The sequence below is a fragment of the Opisthorchis viverrini genome (genome assembly GCF_000715545.1).
Source record: "Opisthorchis viverrini unplaced genomic scaffold opera_v5_148, whole genome shotgun sequence".
Classification (NCBI taxonomy): Eukaryota; Metazoa; Platyhelminthes; class Trematoda; order Opisthorchiida; family Opisthorchiidae; genus Opisthorchis; species Opisthorchis viverrini.
The window spans coordinates 597,479-624,057 of NW_008751805.1; the positions used below are offsets into that span (position 1 = coordinate 597,479).

At 42.1% G+C, this 26,579-nt stretch overlaps 1 protein-coding gene across 1 annotated transcript; it reads right to left on the bottom strand.

Moving 5' to 3' along the window:
• Positions 1-105: 105 nt before the first annotated feature.
• Positions 106-23,193, bottom strand: T265_14152 (hypothetical protein; the record flags this gene model as incomplete). Its single annotated transcript, XM_009172254.1, is given in 10 exon segments — positions 106-520; positions 6,188-6,362; positions 12,808-12,935; positions 21,449-21,743; positions 22,106-22,204; positions 22,240-22,306; positions 22,463-22,676; positions 22,717-22,841; positions 22,900-23,090; positions 23,095-23,193. Coding segments are annotated over 10 exon segments (1,452 nt in total).
• Positions 23,194-26,579: the final 3,386 nt, after the last annotated feature.

A 26,579-nucleotide genomic window follows, 5' to 3' on the forward strand; every position in this document is an offset into this window, starting at 1 on the left:
CACTCATGCATATTTGATTCAACGGCTTGAAATTTGAATTATAAAAACATCAGAATAAGATGTTTTTGTTTCACGTTTTACTGTGGAACTACTGAAGAAATAAGCAGAGGCAATGGATGAACAAGTCTTTAGAATAATTGTGTCGTAACAAAAGAGATTACTGTGAAAAAATTTCATTACTGTGATCAAGGTTTCTAGGACGAGTTGTTTCAATGTAAGAAAACACCCAGGACTTGCAGCGTATAAATAGAACCAAGATAGAGATGAAAAGCAATAACTACTCTGGTTTGTTGAAACTTGTTCACGAAAGCAGTGAAAGAATAACGAACAATAAAGAACAATAAAAATAAAGAAATATATAAAGTGTCACGAAAGAAGCAGGGTAGACTTTGTAAAATTGGACAAATGCAAAAATGAGATTAGATAGCAAAACTGACCCGGGCGATTGGTCTTTTTCAGGTTCAACACTTTTGTTCCGAGTTCACAACACCGGTCATACCTTCTTCCAACTGGACGAATTCTGGGATTGATAGGAATATGGACACAGCTTGGGTTAGAAGATACTATCGTGATGTATGAACGAAAACCAGGATTGTTACTGAATGTAATTGTATATAGGAATAAATTCACCGTCATGTTGATGAGGTGACACAACATCTCAGTTTTATTGTGTTTTCACGTTGCTGTCTACTGAAAGTACCCGAACTAGCCACAGGATGCGATAGGAGACCGAGTGACCAAATGCTGGGTCCTATCAAATGCAATTCAATTTATCACTGACCGTATGGAACCCAATGTAGTTATGCCCCTGTGGTGTCCGAGTATCCAGTAGAAAAAACTTCTGAGTCTACAGTTTAGATCCTGCTTATGTCTCATTTGCCGATTTTGAGGGGGGGGGGCTCCTAGGAAAGCAAGGCAAGCTCGTAACAGAGAGTGTCGACCATAAATCAGCGGTGGTTTTCTATGTCCAGGTCTGGAAAACTTGGGTCGTAATAAGCACTTGGTCATGCATAGTGAGGAAGCATGATAAAACTATTGGCTGATTTTTTAGGTTGAACTACTGATAAGCTGGCCTTCTTGTCTGTTAAGCAGCCAAATCGACGGAATACTAGCAATTCTTTTTAGGAACAATTTTGGCCCTAACTTGATGATACACTAGCAACGTTACCCGACTTTACTGGATGTCGGGGACTACGTACAAATCCACTACGATTGTTTGGTTTTCGCCACTTATACATGTTTTTACATTTATAAAATTTCTTGTTGGCATCTGCTTGTGTTTGTTTTCTTCCGGGCCATTCGTCTCGAAACGCCTACTGAAGTTTCAGGCAAGCCTCTCCGAGAGCAACGTAAGAACAGTCAGTCTGTGTTGAATAAGAATCTACCACAGGATTCCCATACACTAAGTTCCAAAACCACATTGAATCTGCTGCTAAACCACTCCTTTTGCATCTTCTAGGCAGAGTGATCAAGATGCGGCCTGGGTTTGAAAATCAGCTTACTTACTAGAAGAAACTTTTGTTTTTTCATGGCAAATTTATGAATAGACCAATATAGCATAGGAAACAATCAATGCATAACGATGTGATGCTACATATCAAAGTTTCATTGAGGTATGAAGTCTCCAAACATGAATAAAACCTGTGACTGCAATGCACGATTTCCAACGCTACGAAATGACAGTCCTTGGTGGCCAAACTCGTTCAGATTCGTCTTACTCAGTTTGAAGGCAGTGATATCAGGCATAACGAATTCTCATGCCTTCATCTGACATCTGAATCACACCATTTCACCGAGAGTTCCAGGTGTTTTGATTCACAACCCAGTTAGCATTTTCCAATAAAGAACACCACTTCAATAAAAAAAAACAGTACATTTACCTGTATTTCACATTTTCATCTGCCTGGAAAAATGTTGTGTACAATTCGCACGCGAAGTATCTTTGATTTCGGATAGCACGTTTCTAAGCCCTTACCGAAATACATTTTCCATTCCTTTTTCCTGAGACAGCTATGGGTAATGAAGTGATCCCAGGAAGATGTGGAAAGTAGAATTACCTGCATCCAACAGTCATGATTACAGTTCTGTTCAGTCGCTCCTCGTCTTAATCCTTTTACACATCAGGTTGCATCTGACTCTTCCCAACTCAAAATTTTGATCAAGTTCCCGATCTTAATAGGATGTGCTAAGTGTCTTTTTTTTGTAAACGAGCGTGTTCAATAAATCAGCACCGCTTGGGAGCAGATACAAGCAAGGTCTCATCAGCCAGTAGCACCATAATATCTGTGTAGAATACATCTTCTGATAAGTCCGTTAGGTGAGCTCCAAAAAGCAACGAAAAACCATCGCCACTCAAAGCGTTCTGCCGATATCTATTGAATGTTTGGTGACGTCGTCTTTCAATGGTTGACCTAAATCAAAACTTTAAGAGCGGCTGATCAATTTTTCGGGCTACAATAATCGTTGACAAGAGTCTGGTCACATGATGTTCGAAAGATGAGCGTACTGAATTTCACATCAGTTACGTTTCCCCAACCAAACAATAAGGCCGTTGCCGATAGAAGTCTCTGGGTACTATTGTCAAACAAAGGCTGTGGGATGATCGTTATATATGAAGCTATGAAATAATTAATTGAAACTCAGCAATATAACCTCCGTTCACCCAAATTCAAAGGTGGTCTGTATTACATTGTGCTTTTAAATTCATGTCAAATTACACCTCATGGCACTATAAAGAGGGGACCACTAGGCAAGCTAATTAACGGCTCAAATATGCCACCCAGATCCAACGTACTCAGCACTCACATTCCACGGTGAAAGTGTACGTCATTTAGACTAATGACCAGGCACTGTATTTTATTTAGAACCGGTAGGAAATAATGTCGACATTTTGGAGTTTTTTTTAGATCTACCCATCATACTTTGGATCAAAAGGGCATTGCAAATTTCCAAAATCCAGGCTAAGAAACGCTCAGACCGTGTGAAAAGGCGGTGGAAGTGGATAGGGCGTGTTAAAGCTCTACACAACGGTCCCTCTGCGAATGGTTCACTGATGCAAGCCGCCACTTTAGCCACAGAAGCATGCGGATTTGCTGGAAATTGACTACTGGTGTAAATAGGCTTTCAGCTGAGGCTTCCAATCCTGGTCTCTCCAACCTGTTTGTATTGGTATGGGTTACTGAAACGCCCTCAAAAGCCATCTTGGTAGGTGATCTTATACGAAAGAACGGTAGCGAGACAATCTGTGAAAGGTGTTATTAAATCAGCCAGATGGTAACGACAAACTACTGCACCAGTGGGTCACCTTGGAATATTGAGAGAGCCTAAAACGAGACAAAGTACCAATCTACTTGTGTGGTGGGGAAGCAGCTACGGTCGGCTTGCAATCTGGAGTTGCGAAATGCTTTTTAGTTCAGTGAGTCAGTAAACAACGAAAAAGACCTCCGAAACTTATTGGCTATTCAACTCACTCCAGCCAGATGTATGAAACACAGTATAATGATAAAGTTGTCGTTTTGAGCAGCAGAGTTACACATGATTCCCCGACATTACCAGCATTTGTGAATCACTTGCTGGAAGAGACCTCAATTCAGGAAGGATAAAGTTCTTCAATACAAGCTTAGGTGTGACAGACCGATCTCAATGAACGACCAATAAATTACTAAAAAAATTGAATCTTTAAGATTCTTGGTGCCGGTAACTATGCCGTCAGACTGATGACTCCAGAACCTTCGGGGAGTTGAAAAGACTTGCCCACAGACGCTCGACAATCTAGGAAGTTGGCTGTTAATGATAAGCCATAAGCGGCGGCAATCCGGAGCATTATTGTGAGTCATCTCATTCTTACACTAGATGTAGTGGCGGTAGACAAAATAAAAGAATACACAGGGAGAGTAACGATTATTGAGCTTCAGTTGAAATTTAAAATACTTGTGATCACTCCGTGCCATGTAGTTGAGGCTTGCCCCATTGATGATCAAATCCAAATAAGGTTGTGCCGCAAGTGACCAAGACTAGCACGCACGCAGTTGTTCTTTGTGACCGGAATTGACTGCAGGCTAGAGCTCTAGTGTTATGTTGATAACGCTGAATTAGTCAAAGAGCCATACCGTGCCACTACTGAGACTTCCGCTAATTCTTTGTGATTCTGCCTCAATTCTCAATCCATAATATTAACTAATAACTCCTAGGTTAATTTTAGTAGCGGAGATGTCGGTTATGAGTTACAAGGTGATCACTACAACACTAACCAAATCTAGCCACTCCATACTTAAGTCCACGGGATCTTTCGACATTAGAACTCGTAGGGATATCGGCCAGAATGGCGTTACGACGTTTATTGATGACAAGATATCGGTAGAAGTATTTTATCCTGTGGAAGTTCAATGAAGCTTTAAGCAAAGCAGTCGATCTTAGGGTGCCCTTTTCATCCAGAAGCGATCAGTCACGAAAGTAAAGAATTCCCTAGAGTTTCGTGACATTCAGACTGCCGATTATCCACACTAAAGGTTAAACGAATGTGTGGTACTTCTCAACCTTCCACTATAGTTTTTTTCCACTTACAGGCCATCCGCTATGGCTGATTGCCGAGTCTCTGAAACGCACTAAGGAATCGTAGCTCGACCGCACTAAAGGCTAAACGAATGTGCGGTACTTCTGAACTTTCCACTATAGTTTTTTCCACTTACAGGGCATCAGCTATGGCTGATTGCCGAGTCTTTGAAACGCACTAAGGAATCGTAGCTCGACCGGACACTGATAACAAATTGCCGCGCTATGCATAATAACCTAATTGTACTGTAGAACACTTTGAACTTCCATCAGCCTAATTTGAAGAGGGTAGAAAGCCTTTTTGTTCTGTTTCAGTCAAGGTGGTTTTATTTGTTTCGAAACCGTGAATATTCCAATGAATTCCGACCAGGCATCCACAGTGACTGCTTCAGCAGATACTACCTTTAATAATTCTGCGACATGTCGAGTTGGAAAATGAGATCCTGTTCATAGAACAGCAAACAGGAAACTGACCAGCTAAGGATGCTTTGATCACGCTGTTTGTTAGTCAGAAGCAATGATCGATGTGAAAAACTTCTTGACTCCGTGAATGAATCGACCTCCTTTATGTCTTCAGTGAACAGAACCTTCTAGATACCACTAGAGACTTCCTGTCACCTAAATTCTTGTCGATCAATTTTTTTCCCAATGCAACAGCGAGTACTCAGGTTTGCATGCTAACCTTTTTCTTTCTGTTGTCGTTTAGGTGGGCTCCACACAGAAAGGCAAGCAGTCGGGCTGATATGTGGGAGAAGAATAGCGAAATTTAATTATGCAGATTGCATTGCTGTGTGATCCAGTTATCGTGTGTCCAAACAGCTTGTCAGCAGAGCTTCCTCGAGCATGCCATCAGTGCGCACTGATGATGTCTCCTCGTATGGTGACGAAACGTTTACAAGCCAGGTGCCAAGCTCGGCGAACAGGTCAACAGCCACCTGATCAACAACCAGTCAACTCACCCACGTTAACAATATTTCAACACATTACCAAGCCGAAGGTATAGGGCATTAACAAATCGGGAGATTGGTAGGTTCCCATTGCTTGACTGGGCTACTCAGTTTAATTTTCTTCGATGTCGTATCCGATTCGGGCGGAGTTCTTGAGGACGTCTGGTCAATCTCACTGACGGTACCTCATTCCAGCACAGTGTCCAGATCCGATTATGTTAGCGGTGTTGTAAACAGGTACGCAATTTCTTTGTGCTTCTTCAACATATAAATAAAGTCTATCGCAATAATTACACTTGAATTTTGCCCACTTTCCTCGTGGACCCTCCTCTCTGGTCCTCTATCTGTCGTTTTCTTGGTGCTCACTTCAAACGTTTAGCCACCCGTGACGCAAGTAAATGATTCACAAAGGTGAGAAACTATGATCCTTTTTAGACTGCCCCTGATCGAAGAACAAAAAGTACGTTCGGTTGATCCGTTCCTACCTCATGCACAGGTAAACATCAATAACGATTCACTTACTCTGAAGGATAGTAGTTGCCGAAAAATGCGTTCAGTGCAAGGTGAGTGAATAAGCAAGCCTATTTAAGGTTTGAAAACATTCCTACCCACTCTGGCGTGAAAAAAATCGCGACTGTATCCGAAACAGAAGTACCCACCAGCTTATTCGTGTTCTTTCAGTAGCATACCCTGGACTTGTGGTTCATTATGTGACGCTCTGTTAACTGAGACTTTGCATTTCAACTCGGCTTCAATGGACGTCGGTGTACGACCCATTGTCTCTGGCATGTATTTGTAAAGGATGAGGATCACGATTGCTTCAATACACGCCGAGGGCAGAAACGCATACACACCAACGTATTTCTGTTGAACAGAGACGAGAGAGAAATGTGACAAATAAGACATTCGAAGTACTGAATCCACACAGACTCGGTTGTTGTAAAAAAGACCAGGACAGTGTTGAAAATTGGTGGAAAGTAGATAGATGGACTAACCAGCTAGAGGGAGCAATTTCATGGAATTTCGGAATTTTGGAGAGCTCTAATGAGGGTGGATGGAAGTACTCATTTTACCCAGAGCGAATGCTAAGTACATCTTCTAGTGTTCCATATCTGTGGCCCGCCCATTGCCATGTCAGTTGATGAACATACGTAGAATTCGTCGATCCTTAGTGTAAGAAACAATAAAACTGATAGCTTTTCATTCGGTCACACGTGAATAACTAGGACAGGGTATCACGGAGATATGTTACCGTGCAAGAACACAACAACGATGAGTGCATGGAACTCGACAAAAGTCTACCTGTGATGCCGTATTCGTTCGAACCATGAATTGTTCCGTTGACTAGTTCTGGATACGCATTAACCGGTATGCGATTAAGTCAAGCCGTTTTCAGCACACGAAAGTGCATCTGTAAGGCGGCAAAGTGTGAGTGCCCTGACTATGACAAATTCTCTGTAGCACTTGGAAACTGATACATCTCGGTCCATACCACGTGGTGTTCCCATCGTAACCTCTCTCATACCGAGTAAATCGATCACTTGGGTAATTGGAGGGTAACCGCTCATTGGTTGTGATATTTATGGATAGAGATAGCTCTGGAAAGCAGTTCGGTCCTTTCAGCTCGCCAATGATCAAGATTTTGCGGCCAGTCAGCGCACCTGATTTGTGCTGAATTCAACTACACGGCATGACGGTGTATCACAATGCAAGTTGCTTACAATTAGAGGCCGGGCTGTTCAGTGGTAACTACGGTTGATCTGGTATGACAACACAACCGCTGACAGACAGTTATGAGGAGACTGAAGCAAAACCTGAGATCGTATAAACCGACACCTTATATTTTAAGCGAGTCAACAATACTAAAAGTTCTAAATTTGAAAATACAGAACTCGCCTGTTGTCTAATACAGATGGACAATGGTGTCGCCTCCAAACAAGAAATGCACACTGAACTGCATTAGAACGGTGCATTGGAGCATATATTCGGCCATTCGGCCTATGCGCCAACAGGTGTAGTTTTAAAGTACACGTTGAAAAAACGTACGGGTATGGAAATCAGCTCCTACCGCAGCGGTCGTATATGGTGTGCTGTCAGATAGCGTGTGAAGCTAAGTTTAGAGCTTAAATTCGTATCACTAAATTTCAGCCCAACTCAGCGTGTGTACAGCCGGTTGATGATTTATGTTCATTTTGTCGAACAACATGCGTCATTGATGAATACAGTACCGGAAATCATTTATTTTTACTTGGATTTCGGATACAGAGCTTGGAATGCGTTGAACTATTGGTAGCTCGAATGAGTTTATTGGTTGTTGATCAGGTGGCCGTTCATCTGTTCGCCGAGCTAGACAATTGGCTTGCAAACGTCACCATACGCGGAGACATCATCAGTACGTAGTTGGGTCAGTGCGCACCCAGCCCGATTGCCAAGCTCGGCAAACAGGTCAACAGCCACCTGATCAACAGCCAATAACTTCGAACGTCGCTAGTATGTGGAATGACAGACATGATTAGATTGCTCAAACCACAGAGGCAGGCCATCACTGAACTGAAACGCTGTAAACCTCGATTTAGTGACTTTGTGCTCTAACCAACTGGAATTTGGTAAGCATGTGTCTAGGTGCAAATCGGTGAATTCATTATGATGGACTGTCCAGTCATCAAAAGAAAAGTGGAGATGTAAGCCCAAGTGTGTAGAAGCATACTGATGTTTTTATATCTCGACCCCATTAGAGAGAAAGTCTGTCGGGCTGCCAGAAAGAATGATCAAGTGAGCTGTTCAGACGTGTTGTTCATACAATCCGAATACTTAAACGCAGTTCAACTATTTTGCATAAATGGTCGTCTATTTCTATTGAACACATAATGATCACTAAACCACGAACTTGAAATTTTACTGCCTGTAAAGGGAGACGATCGCCTCCCACCTTCGCTGTTGATGTCAAGCTGTTGACTTTGAAAGAAAGTGTGCTAATATGTTATGCGTTATATATTACATACCCTGTGTGAGTCAGTCACGTTGCTGACCAACCACCCGGGACAAATGCTCAGCCATTGGCCTAATGATCTACAGCTTGTGTATTTTCGACAGCGACAAAGAGGCCATACTGCGTATCTTGACACCTCAGTGCAGATTGACTTCACTTTTTTTTTGCTTATTCCCCTCTTGCATTGTATTTATTTTTATCAAGTGCATACATTTTTTCGTAGAACAAACATTTGCTAGTGCTTGCCACCTTCTTATGATTAACCTAATTACGTTACAACCAGATCAATAACAGTTCGTTTTGCAGCTTGATGTGAAGCACGATCTACTGGAATTCCCCATTTTATAAATTCAAAGATCAAACTTGTCCGTGGACATTAGCTCGGGTCACAATGACGTTTGGCTTCTCTTAGTTAGAATGTTCATTATTTCTTTGCTTCTTTTGGCTTTTTGAACCCCATTTGACCTTAATTATTTTCCTTAGTGAATTTCCTAACGCAAAATTGGCTACACAATTTCACACAGATTTGACTGAATAACAAAAAACGCGTTTCTCTAAAACATCTCTTTGCTATACTTCTTCCAAGTTGGGAATCACTTTGCCAGACCTGGTTTGTCAAGTGACATTGAAATTTACGTTTTGTTGCATCAGTGATAGTTTGCACCTGCCATGCCAATTGTGATACGAGTCAGCACAGCTGGTCGTCAAGAATGGTCTTACGCTCCGTCGCGTCAGTGATATTTTACACCTGCCATGCCAACTGTCAGCACAGCTGGTCGTCAAGAATGGTCCAATAAGCGGGAAATCGTGCTTGTATTTCAGTTCTTCAGTGTCATCCTTTATGGAAGACCAAGAGTGTTCACACTGCTAGACAACCTTTTGTGTTCCAGATGTTTGAGGTGGTTGGTGAGGCGATGCGTCGGTGTTGAGCACTGATATCATGTTGTCGATGATGATGTTGTAAATTGATGTTTAAAACTTATCTGACAGAATTATTGTTATCTATGGTCGTCCAGCAGCAGAATATTTTCATACAACGTTGGCTCTGAAGGAAGAGAGGACCTACCTGAATAGACAAATTCAGTTAAATTTTGAGAAAAAACTGCTGTAGATATTACACACCGGATAAATTGCACCCAGAAGAACGGGTGATTGAAACCACAAATAAGTGGGCAGGATGGTCAGCTTAAAAAAGTTTCAAGATACACTTCCAGGTGGATCTGACTTTTCACCAGCGTTTCTCGTGGGACCGGAACAATTCAACACACAAAATACCATGAATGTCTAAATGCCCGGTAAAGAGATGGGGGCTTGATACTTTTATAGAACGTCGACACCTTTCTAAGGAAGTAGCTTATCTCGAAATTTCACGACTGTTTTGGCGCTAAAAGAAGCCAATTCTCATAGCTCTACCGCTGGTCAACCTTAATGTTTGAGCTAACTGTGCCCCAATTGTGGACTCTAGGGTTCCATTTAGCCGTGTGGATGGACTGACGCAATTAGTTAATTCCATCAGAACCATTTCAGTGAATTACTTTAAACTTTGAATTTCTTAAAAATGTGGGATTCCGTTAAGGTCCGTTTGGATCTTTTGTTGAAAATTAATTAATTTACAGATGAATGCACTTTGAGAATTTCTTACAGTTTGCACTCAACTAGAATATGTTTGGAGGAAACTCTGGGACGGAGCCTCGGGATGGGCTGTCGAAAAACTTTTAACAACCTTATGACCAGCACCAGGTTGTTTACAAACTGCTGCACTTCGGTCCAACCAGTCTAACTACTACGTACTGTGAGAGATCTGAGGTCAGTCGATCATGACGATGTAAAATGCAAAGGGCGAGATAGCTCAGTGGTTAGAAAGCGAATTTACTGACCGAAAGGTCCTTGGTTCGAACACTATCTCTGCCTCTTGGCTTCCCCTGTCTAGGCTTGGGCAACCCGGCAGTATCCCAGCCCTTGTGCTTCCTTCTGGTAGCATGGCAGCTAGGCACAGAAAGGGGTTTGCAACTGGGCAATTATAATGATTAGTTGAAATGCACACCTGAAGTTATCGTGATGCCAGTGACACGGATACGGACATTATTTCACCCCACAAACTAAATTATTTTACTATAAAAGGACTACTTTTAGGAATCTTTCAACCCCAAGTGTGATTTGTGTCGCCGAAATGAGCGCGGTACCATTCTGTCAGGAAGGCAGAGCACACTCAAACAGGAAGTAACTTCAACATCTTTCAAATATACAACGCATGTTTTGAATTTCATTAGCTCCTCGAGTACCTGTTCCGGAACATCGATAAATTACACAAATTTAAAATGCAGGTCTATACTTCCGTACTACAACGGTGAATAATATAGGGTCAGTCTAGAGCAGTTAGCAGAAACAACGTTTGCTTTGGCCACATCGTAACTTTTTGTGTCTTTGTCAGTCAGGAAGGAAACTAGTTTTTCCATTCATGTTTGTCTACTGTCAGATAATTGTGCTTGTGACAGGAAATAAATTTCCAACTCATTTCTGACGCATTCAGCTAGAAATTTTGTTCTTGTTGATGTTCCCCCTAATTATTGTGCCCAACCGAATAACCTTGTTAGTATGCGAATATTTACCAGCTTGGTAGTAGCTAAGAGTCAACCAAATCAGTGGAGGCTTTTAGGGCGATTCGCCTCTCCAAGACGACTTTCTGGTTAGCACCTCCTGCTCTTGATCGGAGGAAGTGCAAGGTAGAACTGTGACCGTCAGTGTCCCCAGTTCATTCTGCTCGCATCCATGTGGTTGACCTGACAGTTTGAGGTCTATCTACCTCGGAATGCCTATGGTTGTTACACGGTCAGCCCTAACCAAAGTTAAGTGCTAACCTAGCATAGATCTGTACTAGGCAGTATTTATTTGTGGCAAGCTCTAGCAGATTCTTATGTCGATATCACATTCTAAATAGTCCTGTTGTCCCATTGGTTTCCATTACCTGAAAGCAAGCGGTTCCTTAGTACCTTGCTTAACTAACAATTGTTTTGTACGTTCATGGTTAAATTGAGATAGCTAGTAAATAAACGAGTGCAGTAAAGGCCCGAATCATCTCGTCGGTCCAACTGTGTCCATGCGTTCATGTGTTTGAGCCACTGTTGTCTTCTTAAATCAAATGCAATAAAGTCAGCTAACAACAGTACACATAGTTCATACATTAAGTACACTGTCGGCGATTCAAAAGCAACAACTGATCCCTCTGACAGCTTTAGATTAACTAATTTCAGCTAGTTGCCCACATCCCTCCCAAGAAATGGAAATTCCATTTACTGAAGGTTGCTAGAGTTTCTTTGGGGAATAACAACGGTCGAATGCGTCTCAGTAAATAGTATGCTAAAATCCGTTTCCTTGGTCGTTTGGCATATGTACACCATGTCGTAGTAACTGAAAGTGATGATCACATCTTTTGACACCATAGAGGATTTAGGAAACAGGCAGGCATTTTCTCGTTACTAATTAGGTTTTTGTCTCATTGGCCAATCGCATAAGCACCCATTGTGACTCCACCCAGTGCAATCTAATGTTGTTCCAATTTGACAGAACGCCTAAGACCGAAAAGCAGAGTGCCATGTCATGTCAAACTTTGCAAAGAGGACAAATATTCAAAAGCGTATTTAGTTTTTCTTAACGTTCTACTGATTTGTCAAGGCCTTTTATTTAACCCGATTCTAATCAAAATTTTCCTTCAGCCTTCAACGGAAGGTTGGATAAGATGCTCGGAAACCATCCGGACCTTGGCCAAGCTGCCGCCACTTGCAAACTGAAATCTTGATCCAAGTAAATCTCTCTTTTACGTTTTTCATTCATGTTGGCAAATTCTGTGCCTAAAGGATACTACAAACTGAAATCTTGGTCCTCTCTTTTACGGTTTCCATTTTTGTTGGCAAATTCTGTGCCTAAAGGATATTATGGTCCTTGTGGGCCGACACTAAAAGCATCAAAGCGGGAAACATAAGATTTATTGGAATCTTTTGACAGTTTACCACTATCCTTCCTGGTTCCGGCCAAAGATGAATGCGTATCCTCTGAAATTGAATCATAATATACCCCCAGAAACATGCGTCTCAGGCGAGACTTTTTGGGACGCCATCAGTTTCGCTAAGGATGAGCTAGCAGTAGGATGTTTCTGGGCTTTTCAGAATACGCTGTATTTGGCTAACACGACATAATGCAAAACTCAGCCTTCAAAACCCGTATGAGTGGATCGAAAATTTTCTTTGCCATTTTGTCCTTAGATGAACGCAGTAAAGTATCGCGGTATAATGTATCAAGTGTAAGCAAAGAACGGAGACTTACAATTAGTTGGATAAACCCCAGACCAATGATAATTATGCACGTCCAGTTGACTGCAACACCAATAGCCGTAGCGGTATCTCTGTAATCTTGGGAGAACATTTCGACAACCAAAAACCAAGGAATTGAGCCTGGGGGCAATAGAATGAGGAGATTTGGTGACATTTCCTTTGCAGCACGGAGAACGGTAATATCCACGGAACGACGTTATAAAACCAAAATTGACGACAAAATGTGGCGATGGATTTGTGTGGATGGAGGAAATATCGTGAGCAGCTACCTTCTTACTCTAGAAGAATACTAATTCAGAAATTTGAATTTGTTTCTCATTATTCACAGGCAAAGTAAAATGTCTTTTGGAAATAACTCACTGATTTGCTTCAGTTGCCGCTAGGATAGCTTGTCGTGGAGTTTACTGTTGATTCAGACTACCGTCAAAAGTCACCCATTATTTTGGGAACCAAAAGAACAGGACGAGAAAAATACAAAATTCAGGGATTCAAAGGCTATAGTCTCAAGAAATTTGCTATTCGACGTTCTCTTTAAACGCTTGCGCACACCTGAGTTAAAGGCGTTTCACCATCCGCTGCTGACCTCAGCCACTAGAACAGGCACCATCCTGTTCAAAACAAAGCTAGTGACTCAACTTCGGAGTAATGCAGTAGCGGTGAAATGTTTTCGACTAAATTGCTAAACTGAGTATGAAACTCACTGACTGTCTGTTGCCTGATCTACCACCACATTTTATGGATTGTTTAGTATTTTTCAACATATAGCTTTACGCAGTAGAGCTATAGAGCAGTAGAGTAATCACAGTAGGTGAAAAGTTATTCGGATCTTTTTATAAGTGTGAAGAGAAAGTTTCAAAATAGCGCGCGTTTTTAACACAATTCTGCACTAAGGCCGCAGCTTCTGTGGCTAGTAGTCAGGAAGATAACTCTTAGCAAACCTGCAGGCTTGAAAAACGAAAAGCTACTCGCAATCTAAGTCACAAATGAAACAGTAATGACCGTAGAGGTTGTCAGGCAGCACTTTTCACAGAATACTGAGAAAATAATGTCTTCTCATTTGTGGAACGTAATGCCCAGCAGTTTGATCCTGAATTAAAATGTATAGTCGGAATAAGGTCCTATCAAGCGTGCACAGATGGAAGCAAGAGAGATGTAAAGAACCAAGTCTTCCACTTTCTGGACAGCTGTGTATCAAACGTACGATTCTTTCGTTTGGAATGAATTTAATTGCCACTAATTATCAGCTAAGCGTTAATCAAATAACTTTTGTCTTTCGAAACGAATTCGCGCAACAGGTGTTATAATTTGTTAAGCTTCGCTCTATTTTTGGAGCAGTTGCTTACGGTTTATACAGAAACGTCCTAATCACAAGTTGAAACCGATTAAATATTGTCTAGTGAGACGAAACCTCAAATGGGCTATTCCACTCAGAGGCCCATGTTCCTCACAATTATCTTGATCAAAGTCTGCTAACCAAAGAATAAATCAATACTGTTCAAATGATTAGCCGTCGTGATCAATGAATTTATCGCCTTTTTATTTCGCGTGGGGGTTCAAAAGCTATATTTAGTGTAGAAGAACAAACATTCTGGCTTTCCACCACAAAAAATCAAAAAACCGAAGTATGAGGACAACCTAAACGAAGTGTTTAAGATGAGCAGCTGATAAATTCATTCTAAAGACATATTTATTCTTACCAGTTTTTTCCGCTCCACGACTTCATGGATATTTTGATTAGATTATACGAATACGTTGGCTTTATACGGGTTGAGAAAGTATGGAAATACTATTGAATGCAACAAAAACTGGTATGAGTGTTTTTCGAGATTTTTGTTAGGTGTGTTTTGAGAAGAGGAACAGACCAAAAGATTAGACACAATTCTCCAACACATTGCGCGACAAAATCACAAATATATCCGTATGCTTATGGCAGCCCTAGGCAGTTTCAAGAGATGTTCGCACTCAAGATCTTGATATCTGAAGCTTTTCCATGTAAACCGAGTATTTCACTGCCTCGTTTTAATAAACATCATCGCCCGAGCGTATGAGGGACTGAAGTGGTGCGTCCTTGACATCCACTGGTTTTCATATTTTGTCTCCGTGGTTGGCACAAGATTAGTTTAGCAAGCTTTGTATAAATTTTCACTTTTAATTATGAGGCCTATAGTCACTTAAACTTGTCACCTAGCCAGCAAACTGTTAACACAGTCTGTCGTATCCCTCAATGGAACAGGACGAGCTGCTTGTTGTATCATGTGACAGTCTATTGGTTACGCCTGAACCGAGCTTGCCAGATGACGCAATAAGGAGAAGACAGAGAATCCGGGACATGTCTGTATTGTCAGCACAAACATGCAGGGCTCCTGCCTAAATATATAGGACGGTGTTTTGTTTTTTTCTCCGACCAATACAAGTGTTCTTGCCGTTAACAATTTTACATCAGCTCCGCTAGTCACATGGTGCTAAGCCATACCTGGTTATCTCCACCAACGCACCTGCTATCCGGAGCGTGTGGTATCGATGGTGAATTTAGGGACGCATAGTTCTCTGAACATGTAATCTTTGTGTCTGGACGCCTCCTAGAACATTCTAGCTTACACCTTAATTTGGCATCCCTTCAGATAGGCTGATGACATCTGTCATTGTAGTGGGTTGAGCGGGTAGAAGTCTCAGCAGTGACTATTCTTCCGGCGCACGGGGAACAATAGGATTTCGGCGGGATCCTAAGAGGAAGTTGCCACGCTTACTGTTTGGTGAAGTAGGAAAGCGTAGAAGTCTCAGCAGTGACTATTCTTCCGGCGCACGGGGAACAATAGGATTTCGGCGGGATCCTAAGAGGAAGTTGCCACGCTTACTGTTTGGTGAACGTAGGAAAGCTTCTTTTCACTGGAAAAGGAAAAGGATAATAAAAAGCAGATTCACTGCTTCATCCCACCCTGGTGTGTTAATTATCGTGATTGAGACCAACGTAAATGGGTGCAATCCAAAATATGCTAATAGCTATACTGATAATAAAAACGCAAATCTGTATATGGCCCGTCTAATGCGAAGTATGACACCAAACAGCCACACGATTCTCTACAAACCCAATATCTTAAAGTAGCATGCAAGCCCATAATGTTTTCATTCTCTTACAGGCAAATTGGATATGGTCGCGTTTCCGCTAACAACAGGCCTCCTGATTATCCTCACACTGTTGGACCAAACTAATAGCCAAGTCGACCGTTTGCCAACAAAACTGCTTTGACTGCAGTCGCATGTGGCCGTCATCAAAGCCCTGCCGGTGGGCCAACGTCCTTTAGAGGGTGATTTTGGGTGCAACTTCTGCCATACAACAGCAGCAAAACGGGATAATGCTGTTAACTTCGCTCTGTTTGGCCACAAGAAGAAACCCACGTCTTACCCTATTGGGACTAAGTGTGACTGGGTGGCCAATCAAGCCTATCTGGCTGATCGGTGCATTCACCTAACGGTCAACTACTAAGACGAAACGCATACCACAGTTGACAGCTTACCTATAAGCTGTTTCTTCTAAGACACTACGATAACCATGTCTCTCCCGCTAGTGTTTCAGGGTCTGACATATCCATGGTATCGGGTATGTGAGCTTCAACTTCTCAGGCATTCTAGTTCTTGTGCTACCTATGCTGTTCCTGACACGAGCATGATATTTTGCCTTGGAAAGCAACACATCTTAACATAAACGCTCACGTGACGAATGCTCACCTATTTTATTATTTTATCGCTTGCCAGCGACACATTTAAAAGGTGTTCATTACTAGAGCTTTATAAGGAGTTGGATGATAAACCTACCACAATCTTGTATTAATTAAGCCTAAAAGCCAGTCTAATTGAACCGCATCAGTGGGTTCATAAAGATCATTGTCGAGTGTCCGACAGATTAAAAAACAATATTCTGTGCCAGCGCCAACTGGCATGCTAACGTTAACTGTTTCGTCCCTACAAATAACTAGTCTGGCGACTTTTCTGGAAGGGCGCGGTACAAGTTAAAAGCTAGACGGTGATGACGACCGTCAGCAAGACACTACGGTACAAGCACTTCAGTAAGCTATCGATCAGACCAAGACGCATTAACTAGACCACAGTAAGTGAAATGCTTCAAAGTGAGGAAAAACTGGTGCTGAATCTCCCCTCCAACCGTCGAAGACATATTGCTGGAATACATACAACTGCAAAATAATAGGACTGCTAAGAATGGCGAGCATGCAGCAGAAACGTCCAGGAACAATGTTCAGATTCGGGAAGAAGAGGCTATCTAACTGACCAATATAACCCACTTAGCAACGAAATTTCCACCAGCATTCAAGTACTTAACGGATGCCACTTAATTCCCTGGCAGCTGTTGTGGTCGTGACGCAAACCTCCAAAAAACAGTAGAGATGCACTGTTTGTCGTGGCACACTGGCATGATAATTTCTGTACAACAGCTGCGACAAAAACCCAGTGAGCACCAGTAGCCGCCACAAATTCTTGTCAGACTTCAAAAAAGTCAGAAATTTTCCCACTGGAAGCGTTTTACAGACAATGTCTTCCAAACACCGTCGTTTTTTAATAGTTTCAAGTCACATCCAAAACCTTCAAGATGCAGTGAGAGTGGAGATGCAAACGAATATATATACTGCGAATGGCTGTTGAATCTTGATTTGCGTAAGTTAGGACACGTTCTTGCTTGAAAAATACTTTTTCCTCTCGGATCTAAGCCGGATGCGATGTCTGTAAGTGACGAAACTGAAAATGACGAAACTGAACAGTTGCAGTATCCGAGTGACAAATGTTTGCTCACTGTTAGACGTTTTGATGTGGGGAGTGTGGTCCACCAGACCAAAGTCCACATTATAATGTTCGCGGGCAACCTTATAGCTCATGTATATGCATTATAATCCACAGTACATACCTGAGAATTTTTCGGCTGCTTTGATGAATCTTGCTTAAAGCAGGTCTTCAGACAAATGAACAGACAGCTTACGGCCTTAAATTACTCCTGTTGTCGTTGCACTTTCAGCGCGCAATGATTTGAAGGGACTTATAGTGAATGCGAGTAAGTGATTCCAATTTTTTACTCGGCGTCATCAATCGTCGCAAATACATAACGATTTTAGGTGCACTTTTATGACATGCGCTTGTAGGAACTTGTTTGATGATTATAAAGCTAGCAATATTTCTGAATATAACCACCTTCTAAAGCAGCGACGAGTAATTGTGCTTGCCCTCCACTTGATGGTTGCGGTCCGCGGGATTTTGTTGGCCATATTTAGTGAGAAACTGCACCATTGATTATGTTACACAAGAGGCTTTGAATGAGCTTTGATGTCCATGATATATACTGGGCGCATTAGCCTGGAATGGTCATACCCCCTAATGGTCATATCCCTGACTGGATTTATTGCAAAAGTCGAGTGCATAACACTCTGAAAAAACCAAACACATTTTATGCTGTTAGCTTGAAGTGATCAATGGATGTGAACCAAATTATGTATCTTGAAACAAAGAACACAGCTCTCGACGTGACGCCATCCCATAAACCCCCAGTTTGAGGACTCAGTCTTTTCTTTTGAACTGGTGCGTGCTTGTTCTCAAATTCAAAATGTTTAAAGTTTTGTCTCATTTAAAGCCAACATAGCGGTCTTTAAAAAGAATGCACACCTTCGAAACTAGTGAAAGCACATTAACTGGGCCGCGCTTTGATAGCGCCTTCTGTGCATCAAAACTAAGCATTAAGCAGTGTCGAAAAAAGATATACTTGGTACGTTTTTACGATTTGGTTGAAAATAAATCTGCATAATATTGTTGTGTAAAAGCGTAAAGCTTTCAAAAGGCGATCAACTGACAGAAAAAAATGAATGGGAAAACAGCGGGGCCTTTCGCACAGAAGTGAGTGACCTCCAACGGTGGGCAATTTTTCGTCTTCCATCCCAACCTTATAGTCTGGTTCCACTTTGTGCTTTATGTGATCCCTACTGTTTCAAAAGACACAATTTTGGTCTGGTATTCTGAAACACTGAAACCTGCCTTCGATTCAAAGCACACATTCTTCAGAACCGCAAATTACCACGAAACTTTCCTGTATTTAATGTAGACAGTGTTGGTTATAACATTGAAAAGACGTAATTTATAGAGAAATTTTAAAAAGTAATGGCTTGAGCAGCCTCCAGCCGTTGCTAAAACTTGCAGATCTAACTTTATTTCTGAGTCCAAAATGTGTTTATGAAAAGCTGTTTCGCTTTAGATGATTCTGAATATACTTTCGTATACTTTGTAGCATGTAAAGCATTCAGCTCTTTTTAATCACGCATAAATTTTGATTCATTAATTTAAAGCACGCAGCATAAACGTTTCCATGTGAAGTATTGTGTGGATCCGATCTGTGATCTTACGAGCGCTGTTGGCATCAAAACATGCGGAAATCCATACTGTCTCATTAGTTTGGTCAACAGCGTTATTTTCTGGAGTACAAAACTGCACATCTTCAATATGAGTAAATTAGGCTGGTGAACAAGGTGCTCTTGTACATCACTCAAAAGGTTGCTAAAGGCTCTTTGAAAACGCATGACTAGTTTTGCGCTTCTTGGGGTTCGTTGGGTAGGTATGGTCCCAGAGTTTCCGTCAACTTTATGTTCTGCTCACACCCAAATCGCAAAAACGGGCTAAATTAGTCATACTCTATTTTGTTTTGGTATGGTCCCAGAGTTTCCGTCAACTTTATGTTCTGCTCACACCCAAATCGCAAAAACGGGCTAAATTAGTCATACTCTTACCATTTTGTTTTTGATGAGAAACTCACGTGTAACCCAGCAGCGTAGCCCCTCTGCCGAACAGAGGTTTAAACTCCCATGACCTGGTATACTACCACTACCTCACCAACGCGATTAGGCAATAGCTCGTAAGCCTTACATTATTCCGTTGTATTTATCCATGGTTAAATTAAAAATATCTCTTTTACTGCTGGCATTCCGATTCCCTCCATTCTCAGATACCATAATCAAAGGAACGTGTTACCCGTTGGATTGTCAATGAACCTAGTAGTTTCCAATTTTGTGTGGATTATAAATGTGATGACAGTATTCGCCTGGAGTTTTGGGTATCTCGACGATTTATTTTGTACTGTTAGCAAAACATGTGAGTCATGTGGTTTTCAACCGATTCGCTGATTTTAGCACGTAAGATTAATAATATTCTCTCTCTATACAGAGGGTTGGTTGTATAAAAAGATTTCTATAATCCCAAGCAACCTAAGGTAAACAAAAAATGATTTTTGTAAATTGTTTTCCTTAACCTGAAGAAAATCCTCACTTCAAAAGGTCTACACAGTTTACTACAACTCATAAAATACATAACAACTAACGTCAATTTCCATTTTTGGTGAATTCTACATAGTTTGCAGAGTACAGTCAGAGCCAGAGTGACCAAGACAGCCAAATTTAAGAATATTTTTTTACCATTGTCCACTGATGTTGACTAAATAACTGACATTTTGACGAGGAGTTCTTCGAAAGCAATGAAACTACGATTAGCCAAAATTTAACCTTCTTATTTCGAATCCGCGTATCTCAATTCCGTAAAATAGAGTCAGATTTTCAGTACCAACCAGCTTCACGGTTTTCCGCAAATTAGGAAGACAAGAACCGCCGCTGTCTTGAGCTGTTTGGTTTAGTGATTGCCCTAACAAACTAAGAAAAACGTCTCGAAGTGCCTCAATTGCTGTGCGAATTAGGAATAAATCATAATTCTGACGTAGAACTCTATATCTTCCACATAGTAAGGTAAGGTCTACACAAAGCGGCAATATAACGAGGTCTTTGGAGTACTCAGACATCTTTCCGATCAGCCCGTTTGCAAACAAGCTTTGCGTGCAATAAATATCAGTCCTTCCCCACAGTATTGTTTGACAGTGTCATGCTAAAGACCATACTCCTCACACAAACGCCAAGTGAGCAGTATTAGATAGGTTTTTTGCTGACAGACATGAAGATTTACCCATCTTTATGTCTACTGTAAATAAAGTGGTTTATTTACGTTACCTTTAGTTGCATTTATTCTATGTACCGGCAAGGTGGTTAGCCAGTAAAGTGTATCTTTTAGGCGTTTTCTAATACAATGATGAGTATTTAATCATGCTTTATCACTAACTTCCGCAATTGTTTCACTTAATAAAGTGCAATCTTTCCTAAACATCGCAAACAGGCTGTCTTTCTCAGTTATCACCGACGGGATAAGGCCAAATGCCACTGGGCGTAAAGTGTTCTGAGCCGAAAAGCTTGGTTGCAGATAGGCTTTTTTCTATTCAGTTTTTTTTTGGGCGTAGATGTATGTTGTTTTTCACCCCTGACTTCGGAACCTCTGTCTTCTACATGACAGCTGCTGAATAGCCAAACAATAAGATAATTGCAGTCAGTACCTTATTACCTCCATTCAAGCCGTTGTTCATCAAGTTCCAGCGATGTTCCCTAAAGGACCAAAAAGAAAGAAGGGTCTGGAGTAATTGGTGTTCTGCCACGTTGTTTATTTTTTAACCTCAACAATTTGCGTCGATTGAACCAATTGGAACGTTAATAACAGAGCTGTTGAACGCTATTATCAGGTGCAGACAACACAAGTAAAAGCGGTCAACTCACCTGCACCAACGCCAAACCCACAAACAAATACGTATACAGATGCCATGGCAACGTTAACTAACCATGGCATTTGAAAAGCTTCCTTGATAGCCATACACAGTGTGAAAATTAGTAGGCATGTAAGCACAACACATAGCCCCCAAATCAGCAACACGCGTCTGCCAACTCGATCAATTACGAATATAGAAATAATTGTTACGCCAAGTAGAACACAACCGATGCCAGTCGTTGCGTAATTGGCTGCTGCAGCACTGAGGCCGTTGGATTTGAAAAGTTCCACCGAATAGAACAGAAGCTATAAAACAGAGTAAAAACAAACGCCAAAACTTTCCACATGCATTAAAACGGTAGGAACAAACCGACACTATTGGAAAAGGGAAAACGCTAAACGAAATCTTGAGTGAAAACTACAGTTCATTTGGTGAGGGATTATTTGATCTTGTTTAGTATGTGCAAAAAAGTTAAAGAATTCAGGCGTTATACTAATAATTGCAATTTCAGTGTTTTCGAGTTAACCGCTTCACTGTGAGCGTTGCTTGAAATAAAACTAGTCTAAACACGTATGTACAGATGCATGAATGCATAGAGTGTACGACGGTATAGAGGTCAAACAACAGTATGTTTTCATATACTCTTACACGCAGCGGAAGTACTCACTCCATTAAAACCAGATAACTGTTGGCCGCAATGAGCAGTTAGGGCTATTAGAAGTGCCAGCCGGAGGTGTGGCTTTCTCAGAATATCCAGCAACCCTGCCTTTTGAAATTATGTGACTCAATTATCTGACATACTTTGCCTGACGTCACGTCTAACTCTTTAGCAAACTCATCCAGTTCATGAAGAATGTCTTCAGGGTTACTGCGAAGCGATTTCAGAGCTGCTAACCATATTTATCAATGAAATTTGATGCTCACCACTGGTCGCACTAGCGGTATCTTTTTTTGCCAGATATAAATAACGAGGGCTTTCGGGGCAGAATAACAGACAAATAGCTCCAATACCACACGGAACGACATTAATGCCCATGGAATCATTGAAAACGAAGTCGGATTGTTACCCAGGAGATACGGCCATAAGACATCCGTATTCATTATTGACGGTAATCCGAGCATTTGTGAGATCACCACGGAAACGACGATCATTACTTGGTTTAACACACCACCCATCCCCCTCAGAGACACCGGAGTGACTTCGGATAAATAAATAGGTGCAATAGCGGTGTAAGCTCCTTTAAAATGAACGTATAAAATGAATGTCGATATACCAACCACATGAGAATCCAATGAGAAACCGTCCAATAATTATGATTTCGAACGAACGAGTCAGATTACACATCATGACGAGGACGGTTCCAGTTAAACATGGAATGGTTAGAAATAGTATTGCTTTTTTTCTAAACAAATATTTCACAAACCATTTTGGTCGCTTGAGTATACTCGGATTAAACCTACCGGCCAAGTTTGTTGCTAATAATGCCGCTGAAAAGAGCCCCAACCAGCCCACCAACAATGAAGGACGTAACACAGATCGACGCCACCGTGGTCTTGTAGCTCTCGTTACTCACACCATATCGGGATTCACTGATATTCCCAATAAAATCTGCAATGAACTTCACTTTTTCGAGGGGATGTTCACCAGACTCCTACATGCAAAGGTTGATTAATGACTGCGGAGTGATACCCATATTGAAATGATGTTGCGAACGTAATTCCCAACAACACAACTATTAGCCTTGCTGGCAGCATCCTAACCACGAAAATACATAATCTATTTGAATAGAATGCCAAACTCAAGGTCATTCACATGTGATTCAGGTGTAATTCAGCCCAGTAGAGCTGTGAGGGACAAGGGCATATGTATTCGCTCCTCTTAATTCATTAAGTTTACCCGTGATCCGGATTCCATAGAGCTCGCAATATCGGGGAAGTCACCGAAAGTGAGGGAAACTGCACACAAATAGTTTAGAGGGAAGAGTATCCGCCGGCGTAAAAAAACAAAAGCTGATTTTCGTTACAGGTGGGTGTACTACCCATGAGGCAAGCCACCCCAGAAACTAAGAAAAAATTGAGTCAAAATGGCCTAACATATTGAGCATATTTGACGAAGACAAACAGTACGCAAAGCGCCAGCTGCCCAGTCTGGTTTAATGCTAGAGAGGCTCGGAAGCCATCTATCAGTCGCTTGTTTGTCATTTTTTGGCACAATCATAAGGCGGACGAGTTTTTTATGACAAAATGCCGGCAAACCAAGGGCTAACTGAAGACGAGTTAGGCGCCTGCAAGTCCCTGTCGAAATGAGGAACACTGCCGAGTGAAGTGCGGCAGCATTTAACCGAGGAATTCGGTAAGGACCTTGACACTGAGGACATGTGCAATCACCATCCAAAACATCTATCTCTCCTGCTTAATAAGTGACGAATATTTAGGTCTTACCCTACGGATCATTGGGTTTTACTCGGGCTTATTTTACGCCTTCGGTTCCGGCGATGCTTCGTGAGTGCCGATGGGTGTTGGTGGGTCAGCCAGGGAAGGGCATTGCAGTCGAGTGCGCCCCTCCAGGGGGGCGCTCAGAGAATTCCCAGATGTATTAAATGTCGATCAAACACATAACACACACAGGCACGCAACAAACGTATGGCCCGTGGATACGATTTCTACACCTTTCTGCTCACATGTGGCATAGGTGCCAAGCATCTTGTCACGTATGTCTTTGTTAAAAGCGAGCAGTCTGGTCAAATGCGTAAGCTGTCCAACCATGTTGGTGGTAATGAATGGCGAATAAAATCAAGCGAAGACTTTTGTTCTGGACAAACTTGTGGCACCAGTTCAGGCGGCCAGTGTCGTGTTCAGCTGCAATGCTGTGCCGTTTCGAGGTCTGCACAGCTATGTGGAGGCACGTACGAATCACAAGACGTCCGTCACCCCACCCATAGGTACTCTACCGACAGGCGACACATATTCCCCCTTATAACTTATCTAGACAATGTCGCACATTTGGTTTTCTTTTCATCTTATTATTAGCACAAAGATTCCCACCGTGATCTATAAGTAGCGAGCTCCACGGACCCAAATTTCCTCCCAACCACACGGCTCACTGACTGTTTATCATTCGCAAGTGAACCACGCATGCAGAATCCGTGATGGTACATCTTGGCAATGTGAATAATTGTATTTAAGATCTCACCTGACAAACTATGTGTTTTCCTTGTTTCGAGATGCTTGGGGCCAGAATCACTAAGGCCGCACCATCATCATGTTGGAACCAAGGAGTCTGGCGAGTTAGGCGCCTGCAAGTCCCTGTCGAAATGAGGAACACTGCCGAGTGAAGTGCGGCAGCATTTAACCGAGGAATTCGGTAAGGACCTTGACACTGAGGACATGTGCAATCACCATCCAAAACATCTATCTCTCCTGCTTAATAAGTGACGAATATTTAGGTCTTACCCTACGGATCATTGGGTTTTACTCGGGCTTATTTTACGCCTTCGGTTCCGGCGATGCTTCGTGAGTGCCGATGGGTGTTGGTGGGTCAGCCAGGGAAGGGCATTGCAGTCGAGTGCGCCCCTCCAGGGGGGCGCTCAGAGAATTCCCAGATGTATTAAATGTCGATCAAACACATAACACACACAGGCACGCAACAAACGTACGGCCCGTGGATACGATTTCTACACCTTTCTGCTCACATGTGGCATAGGTGCCAAGCATCTTGTCACGTATGTCTTTGTTAAAAGCGAGCAGTCTGGTCAAATGCGTAAGCTGTCCAACCATGTTGGTGGTAATGAATGGCGAATAAAATCAAGCGAAGACTTTTGTTCTGGACAAACTTGTGGCACCAGTTCAGGCGGCCAGTGTCGTGTTCAGCTGCAATGCTGTGCCGTTTCGAGGTCTGCACAGCTATGTGGAGGCACGTACGAATCACAAGACGTCCGTCACCCCACCCATAGGTACTCTACCGACAGGCGACACATATTCCCCCTTATAACTTATCTAGACAATGTCGCACATTTGGTTTTCTTTTCATCTTATTATTAGCACAAAGATTCCCACCGTGATCTATAAGTAGCGAGCTCCACGGACCCAAATTTCCTCCCAACCACACGGCTCACTGACTGCTTATCACTCGCAAGTGAACCACGCATGCAGAATCCGTGATGGTACATCTTGGCAATGTGAATAATTGTATTTAAGATCTCACCTGACAAACTATGTGTTTTCCTTGTTTCGAGATGCTTGGGGCCAGAATCACTAAGGCCGCACCATCATCATGTTGGAACCAAGGAGTCTGGATAAACTTAAGTTTAATAACATATGTTTCCTCGTGCAAACCAGAAAACGTTGTTGAACAGCGGAAATATGTTGTGATAAATTAATGTCCCCCATCCACAATGCGATTTGTATCCGCTAGTTCCCCGTATTCAAAATCATTCCTTTACAAGCCATAGAAAATATTATTTATAGGTTTGCTCCCAGATCGCCTCCACAGTCACCAACGGCTGTTGTGTGACTTTAAACTGCCGGATCAGGGGGTGCAACTTGCACATGTTCTATCGATTTTTGAAAGCCTGCGTGAAAAACTCGACCGAGTGTCATATATTTCAGCTGCTTGAACTTAGTGAATCTTCAAACATTTTCATTGAGTGGATTTCTCAAGGATCAACTCTATTGCTTCGATGCTCGGCATCTGTGAAGCATGACCTGCCTCATTGATTGAGATACTGTTCCTCAAACCAAGTGGTGATCCATGGAAACAGATTTTAGCTTCTGCCAGCTTCTGCCGCCTAGTCGCACCAACGGCCAGTGCCTGAAGGATTGCCTATCATATCGGTTTCACTGTCAAACTTTCCGCAAACAAGCCATGCCGTGACGTTCATTTGGACCGAAGCGGAGAATCCCGGAAATTATTATTCGTCCAAATTTTCCGCCTCACGAAGTAGTGAGTTCAAACCCATGAGTTAATTCCATATTACCAGTACCAGTGCACTGGTGCGCCAGTTTAAGGAAAGCCGTGGTGACAACTTCAACTGGGAAATGCATGGTCGCCAACAACTGCGAGGACCATGTGCTTCGTTATCGCTGCAATCCGGTTATGGTTGTCGGGCTGCGCCCGTTTTGGGGGAGAAAGGGGTATTCAC